The sequence below is a fragment of the Salvelinus alpinus genome, chromosome 23 (genome assembly GCF_045679555.1).
Source record: "Salvelinus alpinus chromosome 23, SLU_Salpinus.1, whole genome shotgun sequence".
Taxonomy (NCBI): domain Eukaryota; kingdom Metazoa; phylum Chordata; class Actinopteri; order Salmoniformes; family Salmonidae; genus Salvelinus; species Salvelinus alpinus.
In genome coordinates this window covers 28445134-28469849 of record NC_092108.1, presented here as the reverse complement: position 1 = coordinate 28469849, position 24716 = coordinate 28445134, and the positions used below count along the sequence as shown (strand labels likewise).

At 42.0% G+C, this 24716-nt stretch overlaps 1 protein-coding gene across 6 annotated transcripts in view; it reads right to left on the bottom strand.

Annotated features, from left to right (window-relative positions):
* The window catches only part of LOC139550727 (catenin delta-2-like), a 140048-nt gene that overhangs the window by 110719 nt on the left and 4613 nt on the right, over positions 1–24716 (bottom strand). For all 6 annotated transcript variants that reach the window (XM_071361829.1, XM_071361832.1, XM_071361833.1 and 3 more), the window contains exon 2: positions 4080–4213. In XM_071361829.1, the coding sequence (XP_071217930.1) occupies positions 4080–4208 (129 nt within the window). In that variant the 5' untranslated portion in view covers positions 4209–4213. The remainder of the gene's footprint in view (positions 1–4079; positions 4214–24716) is intronic.

Here is a 24716-nt window from a genome sequence, read left to right as displayed (position 1 = left end):
CAATAAGAAGAAGAGACTTGCTTGGGCCAAGAAACACAAGCAATGGACATTAGACCGGTGGAAATTTGTCCTTTGGTCTGGAGTCCAAATTGGCGATTTTTTGGTTCCAACCGCCGTGTCTTTGTGAGACGCGGTGTGGGTGAATGGATGATCTCCGCATTTGTATCCCCCCGTAAAGCATGGAGGAGGAGGTGTGATGGAGTGAGGGTGCTTTGTTGGTGACACTGTCTGAGATTTATTTAGAATTCAAGGCACACTTAACCAGCATGGCTAGCACAGCATTCTGCAGTGATACACCATCCCATCTGCTTTGGGCTTAGTGGGACTATCATTTGTTTTTCAACAGGACAATGACCCAATACACCTCCAGGCTGTGTAAGGGCTATTTTTACCAAGGAGAGTGATGGAGTGCTACATCAGATGACCTTCCCTCCACAATACCCTGACCTCAACCCAATTGAGATGGTTTGGGATGAGTCGGACCGCAGAGTGAAGGAAAAGCAGCCAACAAGTGTTCAGCATAGTTGGGAACTCTTCAAGACTGTTGGAAAAGCATTCCAGGTGAAGCTGGTTGAGAGAATGCCAAGAGTGTGCAAAGCTGTCATCAAGGCAAAGGGTGGCTATTTGAAGAATCTGAAATATAAAATATATTTTGATTTGTTTAACACTTTTTCGGTTACTACATGATTCCATATGTGTCTTGATGTCTTCACTATTATTTTACAATGTAGAAAGCAGTACAAATAGAGAAAAACCCTTGAATGAGTAGGTATTCTAAAACGTTTGACCGGTAGTGTATATTCCTAAAATTCGTAGAGCTTTTTTAATGTTGACCCAGTGGGTTATGTGTGGTTGCTCACGCTTGAACTCCCTCCTCTCGCTGCTCCACAATGCACAGGAAGTAGACAAATCCCCTGAAAAGCATCAACAACGAAAACGTCTGCCTTTTATTTGTATTCAAACAACTATCCCAATGCTGTCAACAGAAGAAAAAAACAAAGAGCCAGCCGTGACTGAGGTACACCGGCTTGAATAAATGCAAGCTTATGGAGGTCTACACCCCCCCCCCCCCTTGTATGCATGCCTGTAGGCATTTATTTTTACCCTCCTGTTAGGGCCATTAGTATGTCCCAGAGCAGCCCCATGGGTCTGTGCGATGCGTTGCGGTGGCCCACTTTACCATTCCACAGCTTGTCCTTTTCTCCCTTTTTCTTAAAAACAGGAGGAGTGTCAGTGTAACCACTGTCATGATGCAGGGGATTGTCATGGTTCATTTCCCATCTACACACATGGTCTTGGTACTACTCTAAAATGGCTGCATGTGATAAACATAAATAGGCTATATCTTATTGCTGGTAAGGAAAATCAGTAGGATACTTCCATAATGTAACTACAAGCCAAATATATTATATTGAGCACAATCTCTTATACAACTGAACATAGTTTTACACCGCAAGCATGTATACAATGACAATGTGCAGAATTTATTTTCCAGGCCAAGATTCTCCATGTTCCGTACTAGTGAATGACTAACTTTATTAGTTACTATATTATTACAGAGATATTCTTGTGAGAGATAAAAATCAAATCAAATATTTTGTAGATGTTAATGTGAGTGTAGCGAAATGCTTGTGTTCCTAGCTCCAACAGTGCAGTAGTATCTAACAAGTATCTAACAATTCACAACAATACACACAAATCTAAAAGTGAAATAATGGAATAAAGAAATATATAAATATTAGGACGAGCAATATAGGAGTGGCATTGACTAAAATACAGTAGAATAGAATACAGTATATACATATGAGATGAGTAAAGCAGTATGTAAACATTATTAAAGTGACTAGAGTTCCATTATTAAAGTGTCCAGTGATTCCATGTTTATGTATATAGGTCAGCAGCCTCTAAGGTGCAGGGTTGAGTAGCCGGGTGGTAGCTGGCTAGTGATGGCTATTTAACATTCTGATGGCCTTGAGATAGAAGCTGTTTTTCAGTCTCTCGATCCCAGCTTTGATGCACCTGTACTGACCTCACCTTCTGGATGATAGCACGGTGAACAGGCCACGGCTCAAGAGCCCTGCGGTTGCGGGCGATGATACAGCCCGACAGGGTGCTCTCAATTGTGCATCTGTAAAAGTTTCTGAGGGTCTTAGAGGCCAAGCCAAATTTCTTCAGCCTCCTGAGGTTGAAGACTTCACCACACTGTCTGTGTGGGTGGATAATTCAGATCATCAGTGATGTGTACACAGAGGAACTTGAAGCTTTCCACCTTCTCTACTGCGGTCCCGTCGATGTGGATAGAGGCGTGCTCGCTCTGATGTTTCCTTAAGTCCACGATCAGGTCCTTCGTTTTGTTGACGTTGAGGGAGAGGTTATTTTTCCTGGCACCACTCCGCCAGGGCCCTCACCTTCTCCTTGTAGGCTGTCTCATCATTGTTGGTAATCAGGCCTACTACTGTTGGAGGTGTGCTTGGCCACGCAGTCATGGGTGAACAGGGAGTACGCACCTTTGTGGGGCCCCTGTGTTGAGTATCAGCGAAGTAGAGGTGTTGTTTCCTACCTTCACCACCTGGGGGCGGCCCATCAGGAAGTCCAGGACCCAGTTGCACAGGGAGGGGTTCAGATCCAGGGCCTTGAGCTTAATGATGAGCTTGGAGGATACTATGGTGTTAAAGGCTGAGCTATAGTCAATGATCAGCATTCTGACATTGGTATTCTTCTTGTCCAGATGGGATAAGGCACTGTTCAGTGCAATGGCCGATTGCATCGTCTGTGGATCTATTGAGGTCTAGGGTGGCAGGTAAGGAGGAGATGATATGATCCTTGACTAGTCTCTCAAAGCACTTCATGATCACAGAAGTAAGTGCTACGGGGCGATAGTCATTTAGTTCAGTTACTTTTGCTCTCTTGGGTACAGGAACAATGGTGGACATCTGAAGCAAGTGGGGACAGCAGACTGGGCTAGGGAGAGATTGAATATGTCTGTAAACACTCCAGCCAGCTGGTCTGCACATGCTCTGAGGATGCGGCTAGGGATGCAGCCTTGCGAGGGTTAACATGCTTAAATGTCTTACTCACGTTAGCCAAGAAGATAGCTACATTTCAAAGGAATAGCATAATATTAAAACGGGCCTACACAAAGTCTCCCTATAGTCTCACCTGCTAATCAGAGTCAATGTTTACTGTCCTCTGCACCACACACTCACAGAATACAAATGGCACCAACTACTTATGTCTCTATACCTCACTGCACCCTGCAGAACACTGACACGTTTACTTCGTCCTCAGAGAGCAACACAGAAGGGCTAAAAAGGATGGATTTCAGGCACTGAAGAGGATCTGATGATGAAAAAAGTAATCTGACTGGTGGTAGCAATTCCACCACTTTTCAACCTAATTTTCATTATCTCCAGCACAATACCAGTGTCTACATATGTGAAAACAGTGCCTTTCTACATTTTGTCGGAAAAATATGTATAGTTAAAAAGTTATTCCCGATGACATCATAAAAAGTTAAAACATTTTAACAACAGTGATTTTCATCACTATGAGATTTGGGGTGGCGTGAGGAGCAAGCAAATACCCTTGTTGCAGAATCTTTAAATCACTATTTTTCATTCTTTAATCCTACCCTGTGATGTTACAGAGAAGCATTTTTTAGGACCTTTCTTCATATCTTTTTAACTACAGGTCATGGAAATGCTCATTTTTCACATTATATAAAAACTGGTATGATGCTGGAGACAATGAAAATGAGGTTGAAAAGTGGAGGAATTGCCTGTTAAAGGCTGCATCAACCAAACCAAAAATATACTTCATATTAAGTTGCCATCAGTTAAAGGGGAATTTTACTTGAATGTATATTATTCATTAGTCCATTTTTTATACAGTCACACAAAATTGTGCATTCAAATTTCATTAAAGTTTTCACAATATATTGCTTTCAATCTCCTGATGCCTAAAATCATGCAAAAGCTAAAATGTTGCTCTCATTATGACGTGTTTGCATGGAGGGCCTTGCTCTTACTCTGAAAGTCACCCCTGTATGTTACACACAGAGTAAAGCTGGAAGACCTTACCTGTTCCTTGACAGAGGCCAGTATGGCTGACGTTGTCTCCGCCTCGGAGCCGTCTCCATTAGAGGCATTTAGAACTGGGCTCAGCATGGTGGGGTTCTCAGAGTCAGAGGCTGGTTCTGGAACTGGCATAACTCCTGAAAGGCAAAGGATAATGTTAGGTCAGCATTAACATGGGACATCCTCCACTAAAGCATATAATGCAGAAATTGTTCAGTTATGATATTCATCACTTAACTTTTATGAAACAGTTTGAAGTCTGTTTGAATTTTCTCATGTTGGTTCTTCACAAATCACAACATGATGTGATAGATTGCCATTGAGGGAGAGATCCTCAGCAAAATATATGAGTGTATATTGTAGTTCCTCTCATACCTCTCACAATTCCTAACCCTTACTTTCTGTAAGTGGGTAGGTACTTTGCCTCAGTAGAAAATCTGGATACAAAGAGATTAATCTAGTTCAATCAGATTGTGAACATAGCTAAGACTTGTAAACTATATCAGTCATATCATAATCTGCTCAGTAATCATCTGGGCAAGAGCATGTACTAATGATTCCTGAGTGTGTGTGGTGTGGTGTGGTGTGTGGTGTGGTGTGGGTGTGTGTGTGGTGTGTGGTGTGGTGTGTGTGTGTGTGTAACAATGACTCTACCGTCACCTCGAGCAGAAAGGACCTAAATCTCCAGATAATCCTGATGTAGTGAGAGATCAAATAATGGCCATGACAGCAACACAGATGGCAGCTTCTAAAAGCTGATGAAAGCTTGTCAAAATTGATCCTTCCCATCCAAGTCTCTGTGCGTGTATGGGCGTCACTAGATCCCCCAGTCAGTCGGGTTGAAGGTAAGGGGAAGTCAACCGTAGCCTGGAAGCAGACTATTCTGGGATGCTGCCAGGCAACAAGCCATGGACACTGCTAACATGGCAGACCAGCATCCTTCCCTTGTCATCCATTTTAGTCTCTCTCTCTCTCTCGATCGACCTAGTTCAGTGCTTCCTCTTATCTTCTCCAGTCTATGAGTTCTAACACTGGCCACTTATCTGAGGAATGTCTTCTCTTGCCACTGTTTCCCCCCTCCAGGGTCACCACATCTAATGTCATCCTCATCTTTTATTAGCATGGAGCTCTGCCTCAGTTACATACTAGCATTTAGTGCTACACTATGACTTTCATAGCAAGGAATATTTTGAATTACAATAGGATTATCCAAATTGAGTTATTTTTGTAAATAGTGAAAACAAAATGAAACATTTTCCATATCCCAACCAGATGCTCTCTTTTGCCATCTGTGCAGACAGAATGGGTTGTAAGGAAGTATTAAAATTGATTATATATTATTATTACTATTAAGTCAATATGTCAACTAACCACTGTTAGTATCAAAAAGTCCTTAAATTAAGATGCCTCAGTCAATTCTAGGTCGAACTTCCAGTCTGTGACCAGTTCCTAAGAATTGACCAGTACAAAGCAGCTTCACCAGTAGCAGCCCAGCAACATCTATGTCAGTACATATAGACAGGAAGTGAGGGTACAGATGAATTAGGGCCATATTTTGATGTTGAAGTAATCTTAAAATATGAATCTGCCTCTGGTTGATACAATCTGTAATGAAACATCAAGAATAAACCTGATTGCTTTATACTCTTATCAGTCGAAGAGAAACAATGCTTTGAAAAAGGCATCAGCATATCTGTATACAATGTAACGTCATCACAATACTGTTGTCCAACTCATTCCATTTCTTTTACTTCTGTCAGACTTCTTTCTGCACAAAGTAAAGCAGTATTGATCGTAAGTTCCAAAGTTGTCAGTCAAAGGAACATTTGACAACGTACTGTATCTCCGTTAATACAAAGCAAACAAAGATTCATTCCAATTCCCACCGCTTCGGACTGTAAAATCCAAACTTAACAAACTCTGTACATGATCACAAAGGATTTATGCTCATGGAGTGTATTTGAAAAAGTGTCTCCTGCTGTCTCATTAAAACTTACTGCACAATTTATTTTGCATCGGTAGTCATCCATGGATCTGTCTAAACACTTTCCCTTCGCTTAATATTTTAAATACAGACTTCCGACATTAAGAGTCTATCACAAGGTCATTAACATCAAAAGGCTCCTGTCAAGATGTCAAAGGAGGCCCATTTAAGTTGAAAAAAATGATGTACAGTAATGGACAGCTAACATGCAGACCACACCGCTCGAGTCACGTGCGCGAGAGTTGCAAAATAAATGTACACATACAGTACATGTCATTCAATCATTGCACCCATACTTCTCACGCACATCAACGAGTGTCTGTGTAGCCAGGCGCTAAAATAGAACTTGGTTCTATTTGTGACGCTTGACGCGTTGCAAGTCCCGCCTCTCCCATATCTTTGTTGGTTTTTAGGAGCATATACCCACGTGGGTGATTGAAAGACGAACTGAGGTCCACACTCCAGACCAGTTGGTGGTGGTAATGCACCTTAAAGTTGGTTGCCAACTGCCATATAAAGTCCAAAGAGGTAGAAGAAGCCTGAAGGAGGAGAGATTACAAGAAACAAACTCAGTTTACCCTTTTATTTGTGGATTAATTCTCAGAGTAGAGGACCTTGTGCATTTCAGGTAAAATAACAACCCAATGTTTCTATCCCAGGACAAATTAGCTAGCAACAGCAAGCTAGCTAGCTAAATTGCCATAAATGTTTAATGCTTTTCGACCTGTCCCCAAATTAATATAGTTGGTTCAGAGTTTGTTGTGATATTTCAAATCAAATTATATTGGTCACATACACGTGTAGCAAAATGCTTGTGTTTCTAGCTCCGACAGTGCAGTAATATCTAACAATTTCACAACATATACCCAAAACACACAAATCTAAGTAAATCAATGGAATTAAGAATATATAAATATATGGACAAGCAATGTCAGAGTGGCATAGACTAAGATACAGTAGAACACAGTTTATACACTACCGGTCAAAGGTTTTACAAGACCTACTCATTCAAGAGTTTTTCTTTATTTCTACTATTTTCTACATTGCAAAATAATAGTGAAGACATCAAAACTATGAAATACACATATGGAATCATGTAATGACCAAAAAAGTGTCAAACAAATCAAAATATATTTAATATTTGAGATTCTTCAAATAGCAACCCTTTGCCTTGATGACAGCTTTGTACACTCTTGGCATTCTCTCAACCAGCATCATGAGGTAGTCACCTGGAATGCATTTCAATTAACAGGTGCGCCTTCTTAAAAGTTAATTTGTGGAATTTCTTTCCTTCTTAATGTGTTTGAGCCAATCAGTTGGGTTGTGACAAGGTAGGGGGGGTATACAGATAGTCTGACCAATCGGAATCCACCCTTGGACTGGGATATGTTCCGGGTAGCTTGCGAAAATAATTTGGATGAATACACTGAAACGGTGACTGAGTTCATCAGGAAGTGTATAGGAGATGTCGCACCCACTGTGACTAATAAAACCTACCCTAACCAGAAACCGTGGATAGATGGCAGCATTCGCACGGAACTGAAAGCACGAACCACCGCATTTAACCATGGCAAGGTGACTGGGAATATGGCAGAATACAAACAGTATAGTTATTCACTCCGCAAGGCAATCAAATAGGCAAAACGTCAGAATAGAGACAAGGTGGAGTCGCAATTCAACGGCACGGACACGAGACATATGTGGCAGGGTCTACAGATAATCACGGACTACAAAAGGACAACCAGCCACATAGCCGACACAGATGTCAAGCTTCCGGACAAGTTAAACACCTTCGCCTGCTTTGAGGATAACACAGTGGCACCGACGTGGCCCATTACCAAGGACTGTGGACTCTCCGTGGCCGACGTGAGTAAAACATTTAAACGTGTTAACCCTCGCAAGGCTGCCGGCACAGACGGCATTCCTAGCCACGTCCTCGGAGCATGCGCAGACCAGCTGGCTGGTGTGTTTACTGACATATTCAATCTCTCCCTATCCCAGTCTGCTGTCCCCACATGCTTCAAGATGGCCACCATTGTTCCTGTACCCAAGAAAGCAAAGGTAACTGAACAATATGACTATCGCCCCATAGCACTCACCTCTGTCATCATCAAGCTCATCATTAAGGCCCTGGGTCTGAACACCGCCTTGTGCAACTGGGTCCAGGACTTTCTGATGGGTCGCCCCCAGGTGGTGAAGGTAGGAAACAATACCTCCACTTCACTGACCCTCAACACTGGGGCCCCACAAGGGTGTGTGAACAGCCCACTCCTGTACTCCCTGTTCACCCATGACTGCGTGGCCAAGCACGCCTCCAACTCAATCATCAAGTTTGCAGACAACACAACAATAATAAGCTTGATTGCCAACAATGACGAGACAGCCTACAGGGAGGAGGTGAGGGCTCTGGGAGTGTTGTGCCAGGAAAATAACCTCTCACTCAACATCAACAAAACAAAGGAGATGATCGTGGACTTTAGGAAAGAGCAGAGGGAGCACCGCCCTATCCACATCGATGGGACAGTAGTGGAGAAGGTGGAAAGTTTTAAGTTCCTCGGCATACACATCACGGACAAACTGAAATGGTCCACCCACACAGACAGCGTGGTGAAGAAGGTGCAACAGCGCCTCTTCAACCTTAGGAGGCTGAAGACATTTGGCTTGTAACCGAAAACACACAAACTTTTACAGATGCACAATCGAGAGCATCCTGCCGGGCTGTATCACCGCCTGGTAAGGCAACTGCTCCGCCCACAACCGTAAGGCTCTCCATAGGGTAGTGAGGTCTGCACAACGAATCACCGGGGGCAAACTACCTGCCCTCCAGGACACTTACACCACCCGATGTCACAGGAAGGCCAAAAGGATCATCAAGGACAACAACCACCTGAGCCACTGCCTGTTCACCCCGTTATTATCCAGAAGATGAGGTCAGTACAGGTGCATCAAAGCTGGAACCGAGAGACTAAAAAACAGCTTCGATCTCAAGGTCATCAGACTGTTAAACAGACATCACTAACATTGAGTGGCTGCTGCCAACATACTGACTCAAATCTCTAGCCACTTTAATAATAAAAAATTGGATGTAATAAATATATCACTAGTCACTTAAACAATGTCACTTTATGTAATATTTACATACCCTACATTACTCATCTCATATGTATATACTGTACTCTATACCATTTACTGCATCTTGCCTGTGCCGCACGGCCATTGCTCATCCATATATTTATATGTACATATTCTTATTCATTCCTTTACACTTGTGTGTATAAGGTAGTTGTTGTGAAATTGTTAGATTACTTGTTAGGTATTACTGCACGGTCGGAACTAGAAGCACAAGCATTTCACTACACTCACATTAACATCTACTAACCATGTGTATGTGACCAATAAAATATGATTTGATGGCGAGGTCAGCACAGGTGCATCAAAGCTGGGACCGAGAGACTGAAAAACTGCCATCACTAGCACGTTAGAGGCTGCTGCATATATACATAGACTTGAAATCACTGGCCACTTTAATAAACGGAACACTAGTCATTTTAATCATGTTTACATATTTTGCATAACTCATCATATGTATATACTGTATTCTATTCTACTCTACTGTATCTTTGTCTATGCCGCGCTGACATTACTCGTCCATATATTTATATATTGTTAATTCCATTCCTTTACTTAGATTTTTGTGTATTGTTGTGAAATTGTTAGATATTACTTGTTCGATATTACTGAATTGTTGGAGCTAGAAACACAAGCATTTCGCTACACCCGCAATAGCGTCTGCTAAACATGTGTATGTGACCAATAAAACTTGATTTGATTTGAACTTCCAAGGTCTGCATGTTGATAGGTTATGTTTGATGGACTACACACCATAGACCTCCACAGCCCAAATGTAAACGGACCAGAGAAGACATCAGCACAAGCTGAAGCAATTAAAAAGCTCCTGGAATAATGTTCTCACCAATGAAAAAGTGTAATTATCTGGGACTTGCTGTGATAAAGCAAGCCCCAGTGCTTATTAAGATGTTCTCTTACAAACTCTGTGCTGATTAGGTTGGAGTGCATTTTTTTCCCTAAATAGAATGCCAGTGTCTGCTTCAATTAATTGACTGGCTAATTTCATTAAACAAACAGATTTTTAAATGGAACAACACATACATAATAGAAAAGCTAGCTGGCATTGCCAAACAATTCAATCAATCTCTTCATACTTTAATTAAAACACCTGTTTCTTCCATTTACTACCTTAATCATTATTTAATCTTGATTTCGTCAGGGAGACAAATCATCAAACAGGCAAAGCGTCAATACAGGACTAAGATCGAATTGTACCACATCGGCTCCGACACTCGTCGGATGTGGCAGGGCTTGCAAACTATTACAGACTACAAAGGGAAGCACAGCCGAGAGCTGCCCAGTAACACAAGCCTACCAGACGAGCTAAATAACTTCCATGCTCTCTTCGAGGCAAGTAACACTGAAACATGCATGAGACATCAGCTGTTCCGGACGACTGTTGATCACGCTCTCCGCAGCCGATGTGAGTAAGACCTTTAAACAGGTCAACATTCACAAGGCCGCAGGGCCAGATGGATTACCAGGACGTGTACTCCGAGCATGCGCTGACCAACTGGCAAGTGTCTTCACTGACATTTTTAACCTCTCCCTGTCTGAGTCTGTAATACCAACATGTTTCAAATAGACCACCAAAAACCGTAAGGTAACCTGCCTAAATGACTACCGACCCGTAGCAATGAAATGCTTTGAAACGCTGGTCATGGCTCACATCAACACCATTATCCCAGAAACCCTAGACCCACTCCAATTTGCATACCGCCCCAACAGATCCACAGATGATACAATCTCTATTGCACTCCACACTGCTCTTTCCCACCTGGACAAAAGGAACCCCTATGTGAGAATGCTATTCATTGACTACAGCTCAGCGTTCAACACCATAGTGCCCTCAAAGGTCATCATAAGCTAAGAACCCTGGGACTGAACACCTCCATCTGCAACTAGATCCTGGACTTCCTGACGGGCCGACCCCAGGCGGTAAGGGTAGGTAACAACACATCCGCCACACTGATCCTCAACAAGGGGGCCCCTCAGGGGTGCGTGTTCAGTCCCATCCTGTACTCCCTGTTCCCTCATGACTGCACGGCCAGGCACGACTCCAACACCATCATTAAGTTTGCTGACGACACAACAGTGGTAGGCCTGATCACCGACAAAGATGAGACAGCCTATAGGGAGGAGGTCAGAGACCTGGCATGTGGTGCCAGGACAACAGCCTCTCTCTCAATGTGATCAAGACAAAGGAGATGATTGTGGACTACAGGAAAAGGAGGACCGAGCACATGCCCATTCTCATCGACGGGGCTGCAGTGGAGCAGGTTGAGAGCTTCAAGTTCCTTGGCGTCCACATCATTAACAAACTAACATGGTCCAAGCACACCAAGACAGTCGTGAAGAGGGCACGACAAAACCTATTCCCCCTCAGGAAACTGAAAAAATTTGGCATGGGTCCTCAGATCCTCAAAAGGTTTTACAGCTGCACCAACAAGAGCATCCTGACGGGTTGCATCACTTCTTGGTATGGCAACATTTCGGCCTCCGACCGCAAGGCACTACAGAGGGTAGTGCGTACGGCCCAGTACATCACCTGGGCCAAGCTTCCTGCCATCCAGGACCTCTATCCCAGGCGGTGTCAGAGGAAGGCCCTAAAAATTGTCAAGACTCCAGTTACCCTAGTCATAGACTGTTCTCTCTGCTACCGCAGGGCAAGCGGTACTGGAGCGCCAAGTCTAGGTCCAAGAGGCTTCTAAACAACTTCTATGCCCAAGCCATAAGACTCCTGAACAGCTAATCAAATGGCTACCCAGACTATTTCCATTGCCCCCTCACCCCCACACTGCTGATATTCTCTGTTATTATCTATGCATAGCAACTAAAATAACTCTACCTACAGTCATGGCCAAAAGTTTTGAGAATAACACAAATATTAATTTTCACAGAGTCTGCTGCCTCAGTTTGTATGACGGCAATTTGCATATACCCCAGAATGTTATGAAGAGTGATCAGATGAATTGCAATTAACTGCAAAGTCCCTCTTTGCCATGCAAATGAACTGAATCCCCAAAAAACATTTCCGCTGTATTTCAGCCCTGCCACAAAAGGACCAGCTGACATCATGTCAGTGATTCTCTCATTAACACAGGTGTGAGTGTTGACGAGGACAAGGCTGGAGATCACTCTGTCATGCTGATTGAGTTCAAATAACAGACTGGAAGCTTCAAAAGGAGGGTGGTGCTTGGAATCATTGTTCTTCCTCTGCCAACCATGGTTACCTGCAAGGAAACATGTGCCGTCATTGCTTTGCACAAAAAGGACTTCACAGGCAAGGATATTGCTGCCTGTAAGATTGCACCTAAATCAACCATTTATCGGATCATCAAGAACTTCAAGGAGAGCGGTTCAATTGTTGTGAAGAAGGCTTCAGGGCGCCCAAGAAAGTCCAGAAAGTGCCAGGACCGTCTCCTAAAGTTGATTCAGCTGCGGGATCAGGGCACCACCAGTACAGACCTTGCTCAGGAATGGCAGCAGGCGGGTGTGAGTGCATCTGCACGCACAGTGAAGTGAAGACTTTTGGAGGATGGCCTGGTGTCAAGAAGGGCAGCAAAGAAGCCACTTCTCTCCAGGAAAAACATCAGGGACAGACTGATATTCTGCAAAAGGTACAGGGATTGGACTGCTGAGGACTTTTCTCTGATGAATCCGCTTACGATTGTTTGGGGCATCCGGAAAAAAGCTTGTCCGGAGAAGACAAAGTGAGTGCTACCATCAGTCCTGTGTCATGCCAACAGTAAAGCATCCTGAGACCATTCATGTGTGGGGTTGCTTCTCAGCCAAGGGACTGGGCTCACTCACCATTTTGCCTAAGAACACAGCCATGAATAAAGAATGGTACCAACACATCCTCCGAGAGCACTTTCTCCCAACCATCCAGGAACAGTTTGGTGACGAACAATGCCTTTTCCAGCATGATGGAGCACCTTGCCATAAGGCAAAAGTGATAACTAAGTGGCTCGAGGAACAAAACATCGATATTTTGGGTCCATGGCCAGGAAACTCCCCAGACCTTAATCCCATTGGTCAAACTTCAAGAGGCGGGTGGACAAACAAAAACCCACAAATTCTGACAAACTCCAAGCATTGATAATGCAAGAATGGGCTGCCATCAGTCAGGATGTGGCCCAGAAGTTAATTGACAGCATGCCAGGGCGGATTGCAGAGGTCTTGAAAAAGAAGGGTCAACACTGCAAATTTGGACTCTTTGCATCAACTTCATGTAATTGTCAATAAAAGCCTTTGACACTTATGAAATGCTTGTAATTATACGTCAGTATTCCATAGTAACATCTGACAAAAATATCTAAAGACACTGAGGCAGCAGACTTTGTGAAAATTAATGTTTGTGTCATTCTCAAGCTTTTGGCCACGACTGTACATGTACATAATTACTTCAATTACCTCGACACCGGTGCCCCCGCACATTGACACATTGACTCTGTACCGGTACCCTCTGTATATAGCCCCGCTATTGTTATTTACTGCTCCTCTTTAATTATTTGTTATTCTTATTTCATACGTTTTTAGGGATTTTCTTAAAACTGAATTTTTGGTTAAGGACTTGTAAGTAAGCATTTGACTGTAAGGTTTACACCTGTTGTATTCGGGGCATGTGACAAATAAAAGTAGATTTTATTTGAGACCAATGTCTCTGTTTCAAGAGAGCGCTGCATGACAAGACCAGCAGCAATTGCAAAATAAAAGTTAAGAGGCAAAGATACGACAATCTAATAGCAATTCGGTGTTATGGACTGTACTGTAGCATTAATATTTTTTTATGGCTTACGTACGTATGTCCTCAAAAATAACTTCACTCCATCTCAATCACTTAGGCATCCAAGGTACTGTGAAAGATCCTGGGCCCCATTATGACAGAGTGTGCTAAAGTGCCTCATGGGTGGTTCACACCTAATGTCATGCATAAGCTGAGTTCCTGTAAATACTGTGTGCTCCAGTGATGATGATGCTGGAGGGTCAGCTAGTGCTCCAAGGCTTTAACTGCTTGACCAACTGTACTACTACTACTGCTGCTACTACTGCTGCTACTACTACTACTACTACTGCTACTGCTGTTGCTACTGCTGTTGCTGTTGCTACTGCTACTGCTACTGCTACTACTACTACTACTACTACTACTGCTGCTGCTGCTGCTGCTGCTGCTGCTGCTGCTACTGCTACTACTGCTGCTACTACTGCTACTACTACTGCTGCTGCTACTACTACTACTACTACTACTACTACTACTACTACTACTACTACTACTACTACTACTACTACTACTACTACTACTACTACTGCTGCTGCTGCTGCTGCTGCTGCTGCTACTACTACTACTACTACTACTACTACTATTACTAATGCTACTGCTACTCTGCACCAGAGAGAGTAGGTCAAGCACGACCACTGACTGTTCATGCATTAATGAACCAAACCAACCCTTGGCTATGTTGAAATTTAAGCAGTTGAGGGCTTAATCACCCAATGTGAGGTTGGGGATGTGAAGCCAGTAGTAGCTACAGTAGCTGCATGGCCTGGTTTTCTTCCAGCCCAAGGCTCAGCTTCCCTGCTGAATGTTGACTTTACATGAGACTGTGGTGGGAGCAGAGTCCCTGCATATAATCACGATAACAGAAGAATACCCAATCAACGTTCATTACATTGGTTGGATGTTGGATCTCTTACTAAAAAGGATATGCATTGTAACCCATATCAACCTTCTTGCATAAACTTCTTTATTATAGGACATTACAACACCATGCCTATCTATCTGCATCTTGAGATAATGTGATCAGTGACATGGCTGTGCCTACATAAGTGGTTGGAGAGAACGTTGCCAGAGATGACCCCTGCTGGTCAGCTGATGACAGGACAGCAGGAAATAGAAGACCGGACCTCGGGGCTGAGTCAGAGTGGGTAGGAGTGGGGTAAGCACCATGCTGCTAACCTCCCTGTTGCAGTATCCACAGCACTGCCACATCCCCACACACACTCCAGCCATGCACTGTATTGTACAGTAAATAAACTGACCTTGAAGCAGGGACACATTCAAAATCCACCGTGTTATTGATGGATATGCAGCTCTGCTCACCAAAGTCCCTCTGCTCTGTGTTACTGACATGATTCCTTTGAATGTTCTTTTTTCACATATGTAGCGTAAAACAGACCCTTATCGCAAAGCAATACCACAACAATCTAATGTTGATGTGCTGTTGTGAGCTGGATGTCATAAACTGAAGGGATTTGGCATGGGCCCTCAGATCCTCAATAACTTGTACAGATGCACCATCGAGAGCATCTTGACTGGTTACATCACCGCCTGGTATGGCGACTGCACTGCCGGTGACTGCAATGCTCTACAGACGGTGGTGTGGACAGCCATCACATCACTGTGGGCGATCTCCAAGCCATTTAGGACATTCATACTAGGCAGTATCTGAGGAAAGCCTGAAATATTGGCAAAGACACCAGTCACCCCAGCCATAGACTATTCTCTCTGCTACCCTCCAGCAGGCGGTACCAGAACATCGGGTCTCGGACCAACAGGCTCAGAGACAGCTTCTTTCCCCAAGCAATAAGGCTGCTGAACAGCAAAATTACAGCCGCCCACCCTCTCCCACAGACTATCTGCACTGACTCTATGCTCACTCACAGGTCTCTACCCACACACACCTATACTAACACTATTGCACACCACGCATACACTCACACACACATACGTACTGACGCCACACACATACACTCATCACAATGCACACACGCTGCTGCTATATTGATTATTATTACCATGACCATTTATTCTTCTACCAGTCCCTTTTTAACCTGTTTGCATGTACATACCTACCATAATAACTGCAGTACCCCTGCACATTGCAATAATGGTTCTGACACTGACCTGTATGTAGCTTGCATTCTCATGTTTTTTTCATATTTCTTGTGTGTTTTCTGACCTATAGTATTACTTTTGATTATTTCCTGTATTTTATCTCACCTTGATACTGAATAGTGAATACTGCATTGTTGGGAAAGAGCTTGCAAGTAAGCATTTCACTGTACTGTTTTACAAACAAAAAGGTGTAATGGACCGCACTTAAAAAGATGTTGCATAAAGCTTACTTCATTATTCGATTTTTTTCTTCACTGCATCAGGGATATCGTACACAGATGTTTCGGCTTTACATCCTTCTTCAGTGTGTAGGTACAATTTTATTTTAATTCATAAAAGCATTTTGTAGGGATCAACCGATGAGCATCAGGTGCTTCTAATCAGGGTTGACACTCATCTGCCAATCAGGGATGTGGCTTTTCTGGTCTACCTGTATACAAGTTAGTCACAAAGAAATACAGAATTATAGGCTATGGGAGCGGGCACGTAGGGCAATTCATGAATCAATTGGCTTTGGTGTCTGCTCATTTGGATACATTATATCAGTTCATGAGATAGCTTACCACAAAGGACATCAGGCTCAGCCGTTCAGAAATAGGGCTGACTCAAACGATATGCAAAATCTGATATGGACAGTGTTCTTGTATAACAGTCTAAATTTGGCCTACAGGAAGGAGGTGATTCTTCGTTTAATCTAATTCTTCATTTAAACCGCATGGAGATACAGAATTTAATTTATATATACACATGGCTGTACTATACTGTTTTACACCTGCTGTATCTTATGTATGTGACAAATAGACTTTAAAACTTGAACTAAATTGACATTGATCTCTGTATTTGTCGAGATTGGAGAACATCTAGATCCAAATATACCATTGCAAAAATTCCTTAAATAAAAACGAGCTGTCATTACAAATCAGTCTTCGTTATAGTAATAGGTCCAGCTTTGTTTTAGGACACTGCTGTTGCTCTAAATAAGATCTAAAAATATAATCAACATCATGGATTTCTACAGATCCACTGAGTGAGCAAGAGTGTTGCTGAGTGACTTCGCCACACAAATGTTTTGAAAGGTTGTGATCACACTGCAAAGACTAAACAGGGAAACTGCCTGAGTGACACCCACACCCTACTATTGATGTTACACGGCTTGGCTATCCCAACTTCCAAGTGGGACTTCACACTCGAGACCCCTGCAGTTAGGCTGCTAACCTATGGCTAGATTGGTAGACAATAAGATTTCCGTACTGGTCATTTCCATCTAAAAAGGACCCATGAGCACCAACATGTGAAGTTCATAGGAGGATGTCAAATTGGGTGTCAAATGAAAGCAAAGAGTATCTCTTTTTGTTGAAATTAAGGAATATATACATTTCTCAACAATTTCCATCCTACAAATGTGGAATACCCAAGCTGACAAGGTGAAAAATCTGCTGATGTGCCCTTGAGCAAGGCACTTCACCCTAATTTGCTCCAGGGCCACCGTACTACTATGGCTGACACTGTAAAACAACACATTTCACTGCAGCTATTTGGTGTGTAACAATTAAACTTATTTTTACTGAACTATACTGTACTACACGGTTCTGTGCTCTACTCTTCTGTACTCTACTGAGTTCTACAGTGCTGTACTTAGATGTCAAAACTTGTGAAACATAGGCGTCTATGATTGGTTCAGATTTGTTCCGGCCAGACCAACCAAATTTGGTCTTGTTTGGGGGCAGAGCTCATTAAAATAATTTCCAGCGTGTAGAATAATACCCAAATATTCAAAGGAGGATATTGCTTATATATATATACACCTTCGTGTACCTATTTAGGATACATCACCATGAATTGAATAATATTAATATACATAATTATGCATTTCTGTGAATAATATTAATATACATAATTATGCATTTCTGTGTAGTACAGATCTGAAATTATGTTACCGGGTGTAAATCCACTTCACTTACTGTAGTTTAATAACCAAAATAGATTTTTTTCTAAGTTAATGTGTCATGTCATAGCTGACACCCCATTCGATCTGCAGACATCATTGAATCTTAATTCAGAGCAGATATTCAACAGAGACTTTTGAAAAGTAAGACACAAAAAACTGAAGGAGATTTACCAACATTCTCTTAATACATCTGCAGTTCTTCCAGTAAATGTATTTTTGTAAAATGTTCAGTGGAAATTGTTAAAAGTAGTCCTTGTGCATAGAGTTGTATGGTTTGTTAAACTTTGAAATCAATGGTTTTTGTTAAGCATACATTTTAAGTGAAAAGTGAAAGTCTCAGTGCAATTTCGTTACCGTGGAATTACTACAGATGTAGAATGAAATTGGAAAAAACTTGAATTTATAACAAAGCAGTGGCTACATCCATAATAAATCAGATTTACTTTGAAGGTCCCAAGCAGACATGACGTCATTAGAAAATTCTCTGTGGTAGCATCAAAGCATAAAACTACACTATGGTACTGTTCTCGCTTATACATAGGATATCATACAAGCATGATAAGAATATGTATGTTCCATATACTGGATTTTCATCACGAACAACAAAAGAAGTGGTGATGACATGAAATATGGATGGAGCTCAGAATAAAGAAAGAGAAATCACATCAGACAGATCACACATGAAAAAGTCATGCTTCCTTCCAAACAACTACAGAGGGAAAAGTAGCATACAGCTACTATGTATGCAATAACAATAGCTAGTAGAGGTCGACCGATTATGATTTTTCAACACCGATACCGATTACTGGAGGACCAAAAAAAGCTAATACTGATAAATCGGGCAATTTGTATATATATATTTGTAATAATGACATTTACAACAATACTGAATGAACAATGAACACTTTAATTTGAACTTAATATAATACATCAATAAAATCAATTTAGTCTCAAATAAATAATGAAACATGTTCAATTTGGTTTAAATAATGCAAAAACACAGTGTTGGAGAAGAAAGTAAAAGTTCAATATTTGCCGTGTAAAAAAGCTAAAGTTTAAGTTCCTTGCTCAGAACATTTGAAAGCTGGTGGTTCCTTTTAACATGAGTCTTCAATATTCCCAGTTAAGAAGTTTTAGGTTGTAGTTATTATAGGAATTATAGGACTATTTCTCTCTATACCATTTGTATTTCATAAACCTTTGACTATTGGATGTTCTTATAGGCACTATAGTATTGCCAACCTAATCTCGGGAGTTGATAGGCTTGAAGTGCTTCAAGCATTGCTAAAAGCTGCTGGCAAATGCAGGAAAGTGCTGTTTGAATGATGAGCCTGCTGCTGCCTACCACCACTCAGTCAGACTGCTCTATCAAATATCAAATCATAGACTTAATTATAATATAATAAACATGCAGAAATACGGGCCTTAAGTCATTAATATGGTCAAATCCGGAAACTATCATTTCGAAAATAAAACGTTTATTCTTTCAGTGAAATACGGAACCGTTCCGTATTTTATCGAACGGGTGGAAACCCTAAGTCTAAATATTGCTGTTACATTGCACAACCTTCAATGTTATGTCATAATTATGTAAAATTCTGGCAAATTAATTACGTTTTTTGTTAAGAAGAAATGGTCTTCACACAGTTCGCAACAAGCCAGGCGGCCCAAACTGCTGCATATACCCTGACCCTGCTTGCACTGAACGCAAGAGAAGTGACACAATTTCCCTAGTTAATATTGACTGCTAACATGAATTTCTTTTAACTAAATATGCAGGTTTAACAAAAAATATACTTGTGCATTGATTTTATGAAAGGCATTGATGTTTACGGTTAGGTACATTGGTGCAACGATTGTGCTTTTTTCGCGAATGCACTTTTGTTAAATCATCACCCGTTTGGCGAAGTTGAAGTAGGCTGTGATTCGATGATAAATTAACAGCACCACATTGATTATATGCAACGCAGGACAAGCTAGTAAACTAGTAATGTTATCAACCATGTGTAGTTAACTAGTGATTATGTTAAGATTGATTGTTTTCTATAAGATAAGTTTAATGCTAGCTAGCAACTTACCTTGGCTCTGTCACGTTCCTGACCTGTTTTCCTTTGTCTTGTATTTATTTTAGTTGGTCAGGGCGTGAGTTGGGTGGGTTTGTCTATGGTTGATTTTCTATGTTGGGATTTTTGTGTTCGGCCTGGTATGATTCTCAATCAGAGGCAGCTGTCAATCGTTGTCCCTGATTGAGAATCATACTTAGGCAGACTGGGTTTCACGTGTGTTTTGTGGGTGTTTGTTTCCGTGTTTGTGTTTTTCACCACACGGTACTGTATAGGTTTCTGCACTTCGTTTATTTGTTTTGTAATTCAGTGTTCAGTTTCGTTATATTAAATCATTATGAACACTAACCACTCCGCGTATTGGTCCGATCCGTCTCGCCTCTCCTCGTCCGAGGAGGAGGACGAATATGAAAACCGTTACAGGCTCCTTGCAGCCCCAAGGTCATTTTGATGCTGCACTCGCGTAACAGGTTGTCAGCCTGCCATGCTGTCTCCTCGTGGATTATAATGTAATCGGCGTCCAAAAATGCCAATTACCGATTGTTATGAAAACTTGAAATCGGCCCAAATTAAATCGGCCAACCTCTAATAGCTAGTCCTCATAGTCCTAATGATGGTAAGGGAAGATGCAGTTAGTTGGGTATTCGCCTGATGTTTTTTAAACTTAATAAATGAAAAACTTATGATAAAAACATGCCGTGGAGTATTTGGTGTGGTCCATATACAAAAAAATATGAGCGCATGATCACTGCTGTCTCTCATATTTCATGTGTCAGTGGATTTTATAATCAGAAGTGAAAATGGTATCTGAACACAGCATGTTTCTACATCCACTCTACTCCACTAATTATAAGAACTATAGTCTGGGTTTCTAATGATGTCATGTTCATCCTGCTTAAAAGCAAAAACTCAAACAGGAAGTACCAGTGACGCGTTCAATACAGAAATGGTATGATAAAGCGGATGCTATCCTACAGGACTGTTTCGCAAGCAGACTGGAATATGGTCCGGGATTCATCCGATAACATTGAGGAGTTTACTACATCAGTCACCGGCTTCATTAATAAGTGCATTGACGACGTCGTCCCCACAGTGACCTTACATACAGTACCAGTCAAGTTTGGACACACCTACTCATTCAACGTTTTTTTTTTAATTTGTACTATTTTCTACATTGTAGAATAATAGTGAAGACATCAAAACTATGAAATAATACATATGGAATCACATAGTAACTACAAAAAAAAAGTGTTAAACAAATCAAAATATATTTTATATTCTTCAAAGTAGCCACCCTTTGCCTTGATGACAGCTTTGTACACTCTTGGCATTCTCTCTACTAGCTTCATGAGGAATGATTTTCCAACAGTCTTGAAGGAGTTCCCACATATCCTGAGCACTTGTTGGCTGCTTTTCCATCACTCTGCAGGCCAACTCATCCAAAACCATCTCAATTGGGTTGAGGTCGGGTGATTGTGGAGGCCAGGTCATCTGATGCAGCACCATCACTCTCTTTCTTGGTCAAACAGCCCTTACACAGCCTGGAGGTGTGTTTTGGGTTATTGTCCTGTTGAAAAACAAATGATAGTCCCACTAAGCGCAAACCAGATGGGATGGCATATCGCTGCAGAATACTGTGGTAGCCATGCTGGTTAAGTGTGCCTTGAATTCTAAATAAATCAGAGACAGTGTCTCACAAAGACACGGTATTTGGAACCAAAAATCTCAAATTCGGACACTCATCGCACCAAAGAACAGATTTCCACCGCTCATATGTCCATTGCTCGTGTTTCTTGGCCCGAGCAAGTCTCTTCATCTTATTGGTGTCCTTTAGTAGTGGTTTCTTTGCAGCAATTCAACCATAAAGGCCTGATTCACCCAGTCTCCTCTGAACAGTTGATGTTGAGATGTGTCTGTTACTTGAACTCTGTGAAGCATTTATTTGGGCTGCAATTTCTGAGATGCAGTTAACTTTAATGAACTTATCCTGTGCAGCAGAGGTAACTCTGGGTCTTCCTTTCCTGTGGCGGTCCTCATGAGAGCCAGTTTAATCATAGTGCTTGATGGTTTTTGTGACTGCACTTGACTGACCTTCAGATTGACTGACCTTCATGTCTTAAAGTAATGATGGACTGTCATTTGTCTTTGCTTATTTGAGACGTTCTTGCCATACAGAGGGTAATGTGTACGGCCCAGTACATCACTGGGGCCGAGCTCCCTGCCATCCCGGACCTCTATACCAGGCAGTGTCAGAGGAAGTCATAGACTGTTCTCTCTGCTACCGCACGGCAAGCGGTACCTATGCACCAAGTCTGGAACCAAAAGGACCCTGAACAGCTTCTAGCCCCAAGCCATAAGTCTGCTAAATAGTTAACCAAATAGCAACCCGGACTATCTGCATTGACCCTCTTTTGAACCAACTTTAAGTCATCACATACGCTGCTGCTACTGCTTATTATCTATCCTATTATGCTTATTATCTATCCTTTACCCCTACATTTGTACATGTCTACTTCAATTACCTCTGCACATCGGTAGTGGTACCCTGTGTGTACTGTATACCCAAGTACTCATTGTGTATTTATTCCTTGTGGTTATCTTTCTATTCTTTTTCTATTTTTCTCTCTGTATTGTTGGGAAGGGCCTGTAAGTAAGCATTTTACTGTTAGTCTACACCTGTTCTTTACAAAGTATGTGACAAATACATTTTTATTTGATCCTCGTGTAGAAATATGTTGTGAAAATAAAGAGGGAAGATTAGTCAGTGACAGAGCAGCCTTTGGAGAGGGAGGCTAATGAAAAGAGAGGTTAAGTCCACACAATGGCTGAACTCATCTTTGATATCCATAGACCTGACTGCACTTCCTACTGCAGGGGTTCCCAAACTGTTTTTCGTCCACGACCCCATTTTGATATCTGAAAATGTTTGCGACCCCAACCATGTGAAAAAAAGTATGCAATTAACAGCCAAAGTTTACTTTGTTTACTTTTTCATTTGGGGCTATGGGAGTCAATTGCAAAACATTCTAACAATATTTCTGATCGTCTTCTCAACTTACAATCACATACTTTTAATGTGGGGCTATGACAGTCAATTGCAAATTAATCACTGATGAGATGGGTGTGCTTGATATATGTCGTGTCCAAGCTTCTCAAAGTCAGGGGGCGTGATCAACAGTGCCTCACCTCACCTCTGCTGTCACATCCAACCTGGATCGATATTTGGTTTTAATTCAGACGAGAGCACTGCTGAATCCAGCTTCACACAGATATGAGCTGGCAAAGGGTACCTGAGGGAGACGGCAGGGTATTCCCTTTGAGTCAGGAACCAAAACTCCTCCGTAATAAGCTGTGAATGCTTTGTCTGCAACATTCGGTCACATGACAGCTCGAAAGGCCACACTTGACTGCTGCACTTGAATCATTCCGATTCAAGTGCAACAGTCAAGTGCGGCCTTTTCCCACGATCTAAGAGCACTCTGATTGAATTTAATCTATTAGAATTCAATCATTTTCATTCAATTTTATTTAGTTTTTAGAAATTCTTCCGCAATCCCATTTTCATATCAGGGGACCACATGGGGCCACGACCCCTAGTTTGGGAACCACTGTCCAACTGGGTGGGTGGGTGAGAGAGAGTGAGAGAGAGAGAGAGAGAGAGAGTGAGAGAGAGACCCAGCCCTTTCACTCCATGACACACTCTTGTTCCTCCAACAACCCAAACTGAGATTTATTTATTTATTTTTAAACGAGAGGAAACAAGACCAGGACAGAGTGGACAAACTGTCCGAAAAGGAATAGAGTGTTCTATACAGTGCAGTATAATAACTGTCTTTTTCACTCCATAATAGACGGTGCATTAGGCTAAATCTACTGCACCTGACACAAACAACCAAAAGTCAGCAACAACTTGGCAACCATTAAGGGGCATTGATTGATTGGGAAAGCAAAACAGCGTGGCTTTGAGGCATGACCTACAATATGCCCAGTGGGCTTACAGACACTGGCGTAGCGCAGTTTCTCTTGACCCCCACAAAGTCAGAATTTGCTCCCCCCTCCTTAAAAAAAACCATATATTGTTTCTATTTAGAATGCTGGCTGGCAGCAATAATGTATTTACTTGTTCAATAATTAAAGTGGGAAACATTTGCCACTGGGTCTCTGGCAGTCATCATCTTGGTTTTCTGGGAGAGAAGGAGAAGGAGGGCTGGAACTCTCACTAGAAGAACTGTCACTAGAGGAGAAAGAGCAAGGCCACTGTCATTACAGGGCTCGGGCAGTGAGGTCTCTGTCGGGACTGCTAGTGCTAGCTGCTGCATAAATAGGTCTACTAGCTTCCACCTGCCATGGTGTTTTGTCATTCGAGGATGAGGTGGTAGCTGATGTGGTTCTGTAATCTTCTGTAATTTTGCACAAGCTTGATCAGACAAAGCTTTTATGCAGCGTTTTTGTGCACCACTTGGTCTTGCCATTTGTTTATCCATCTTGAACAACACATTCAGTCTCCATCCGAGTCCGACCTGATGAACATAACTTTTTTTTAAATTGATAGTTAAATTAGATGAGGAGGCCAAGAATGGCTGGCACCGGCGCCGCTGAGAAATTGGCTAATTAGATA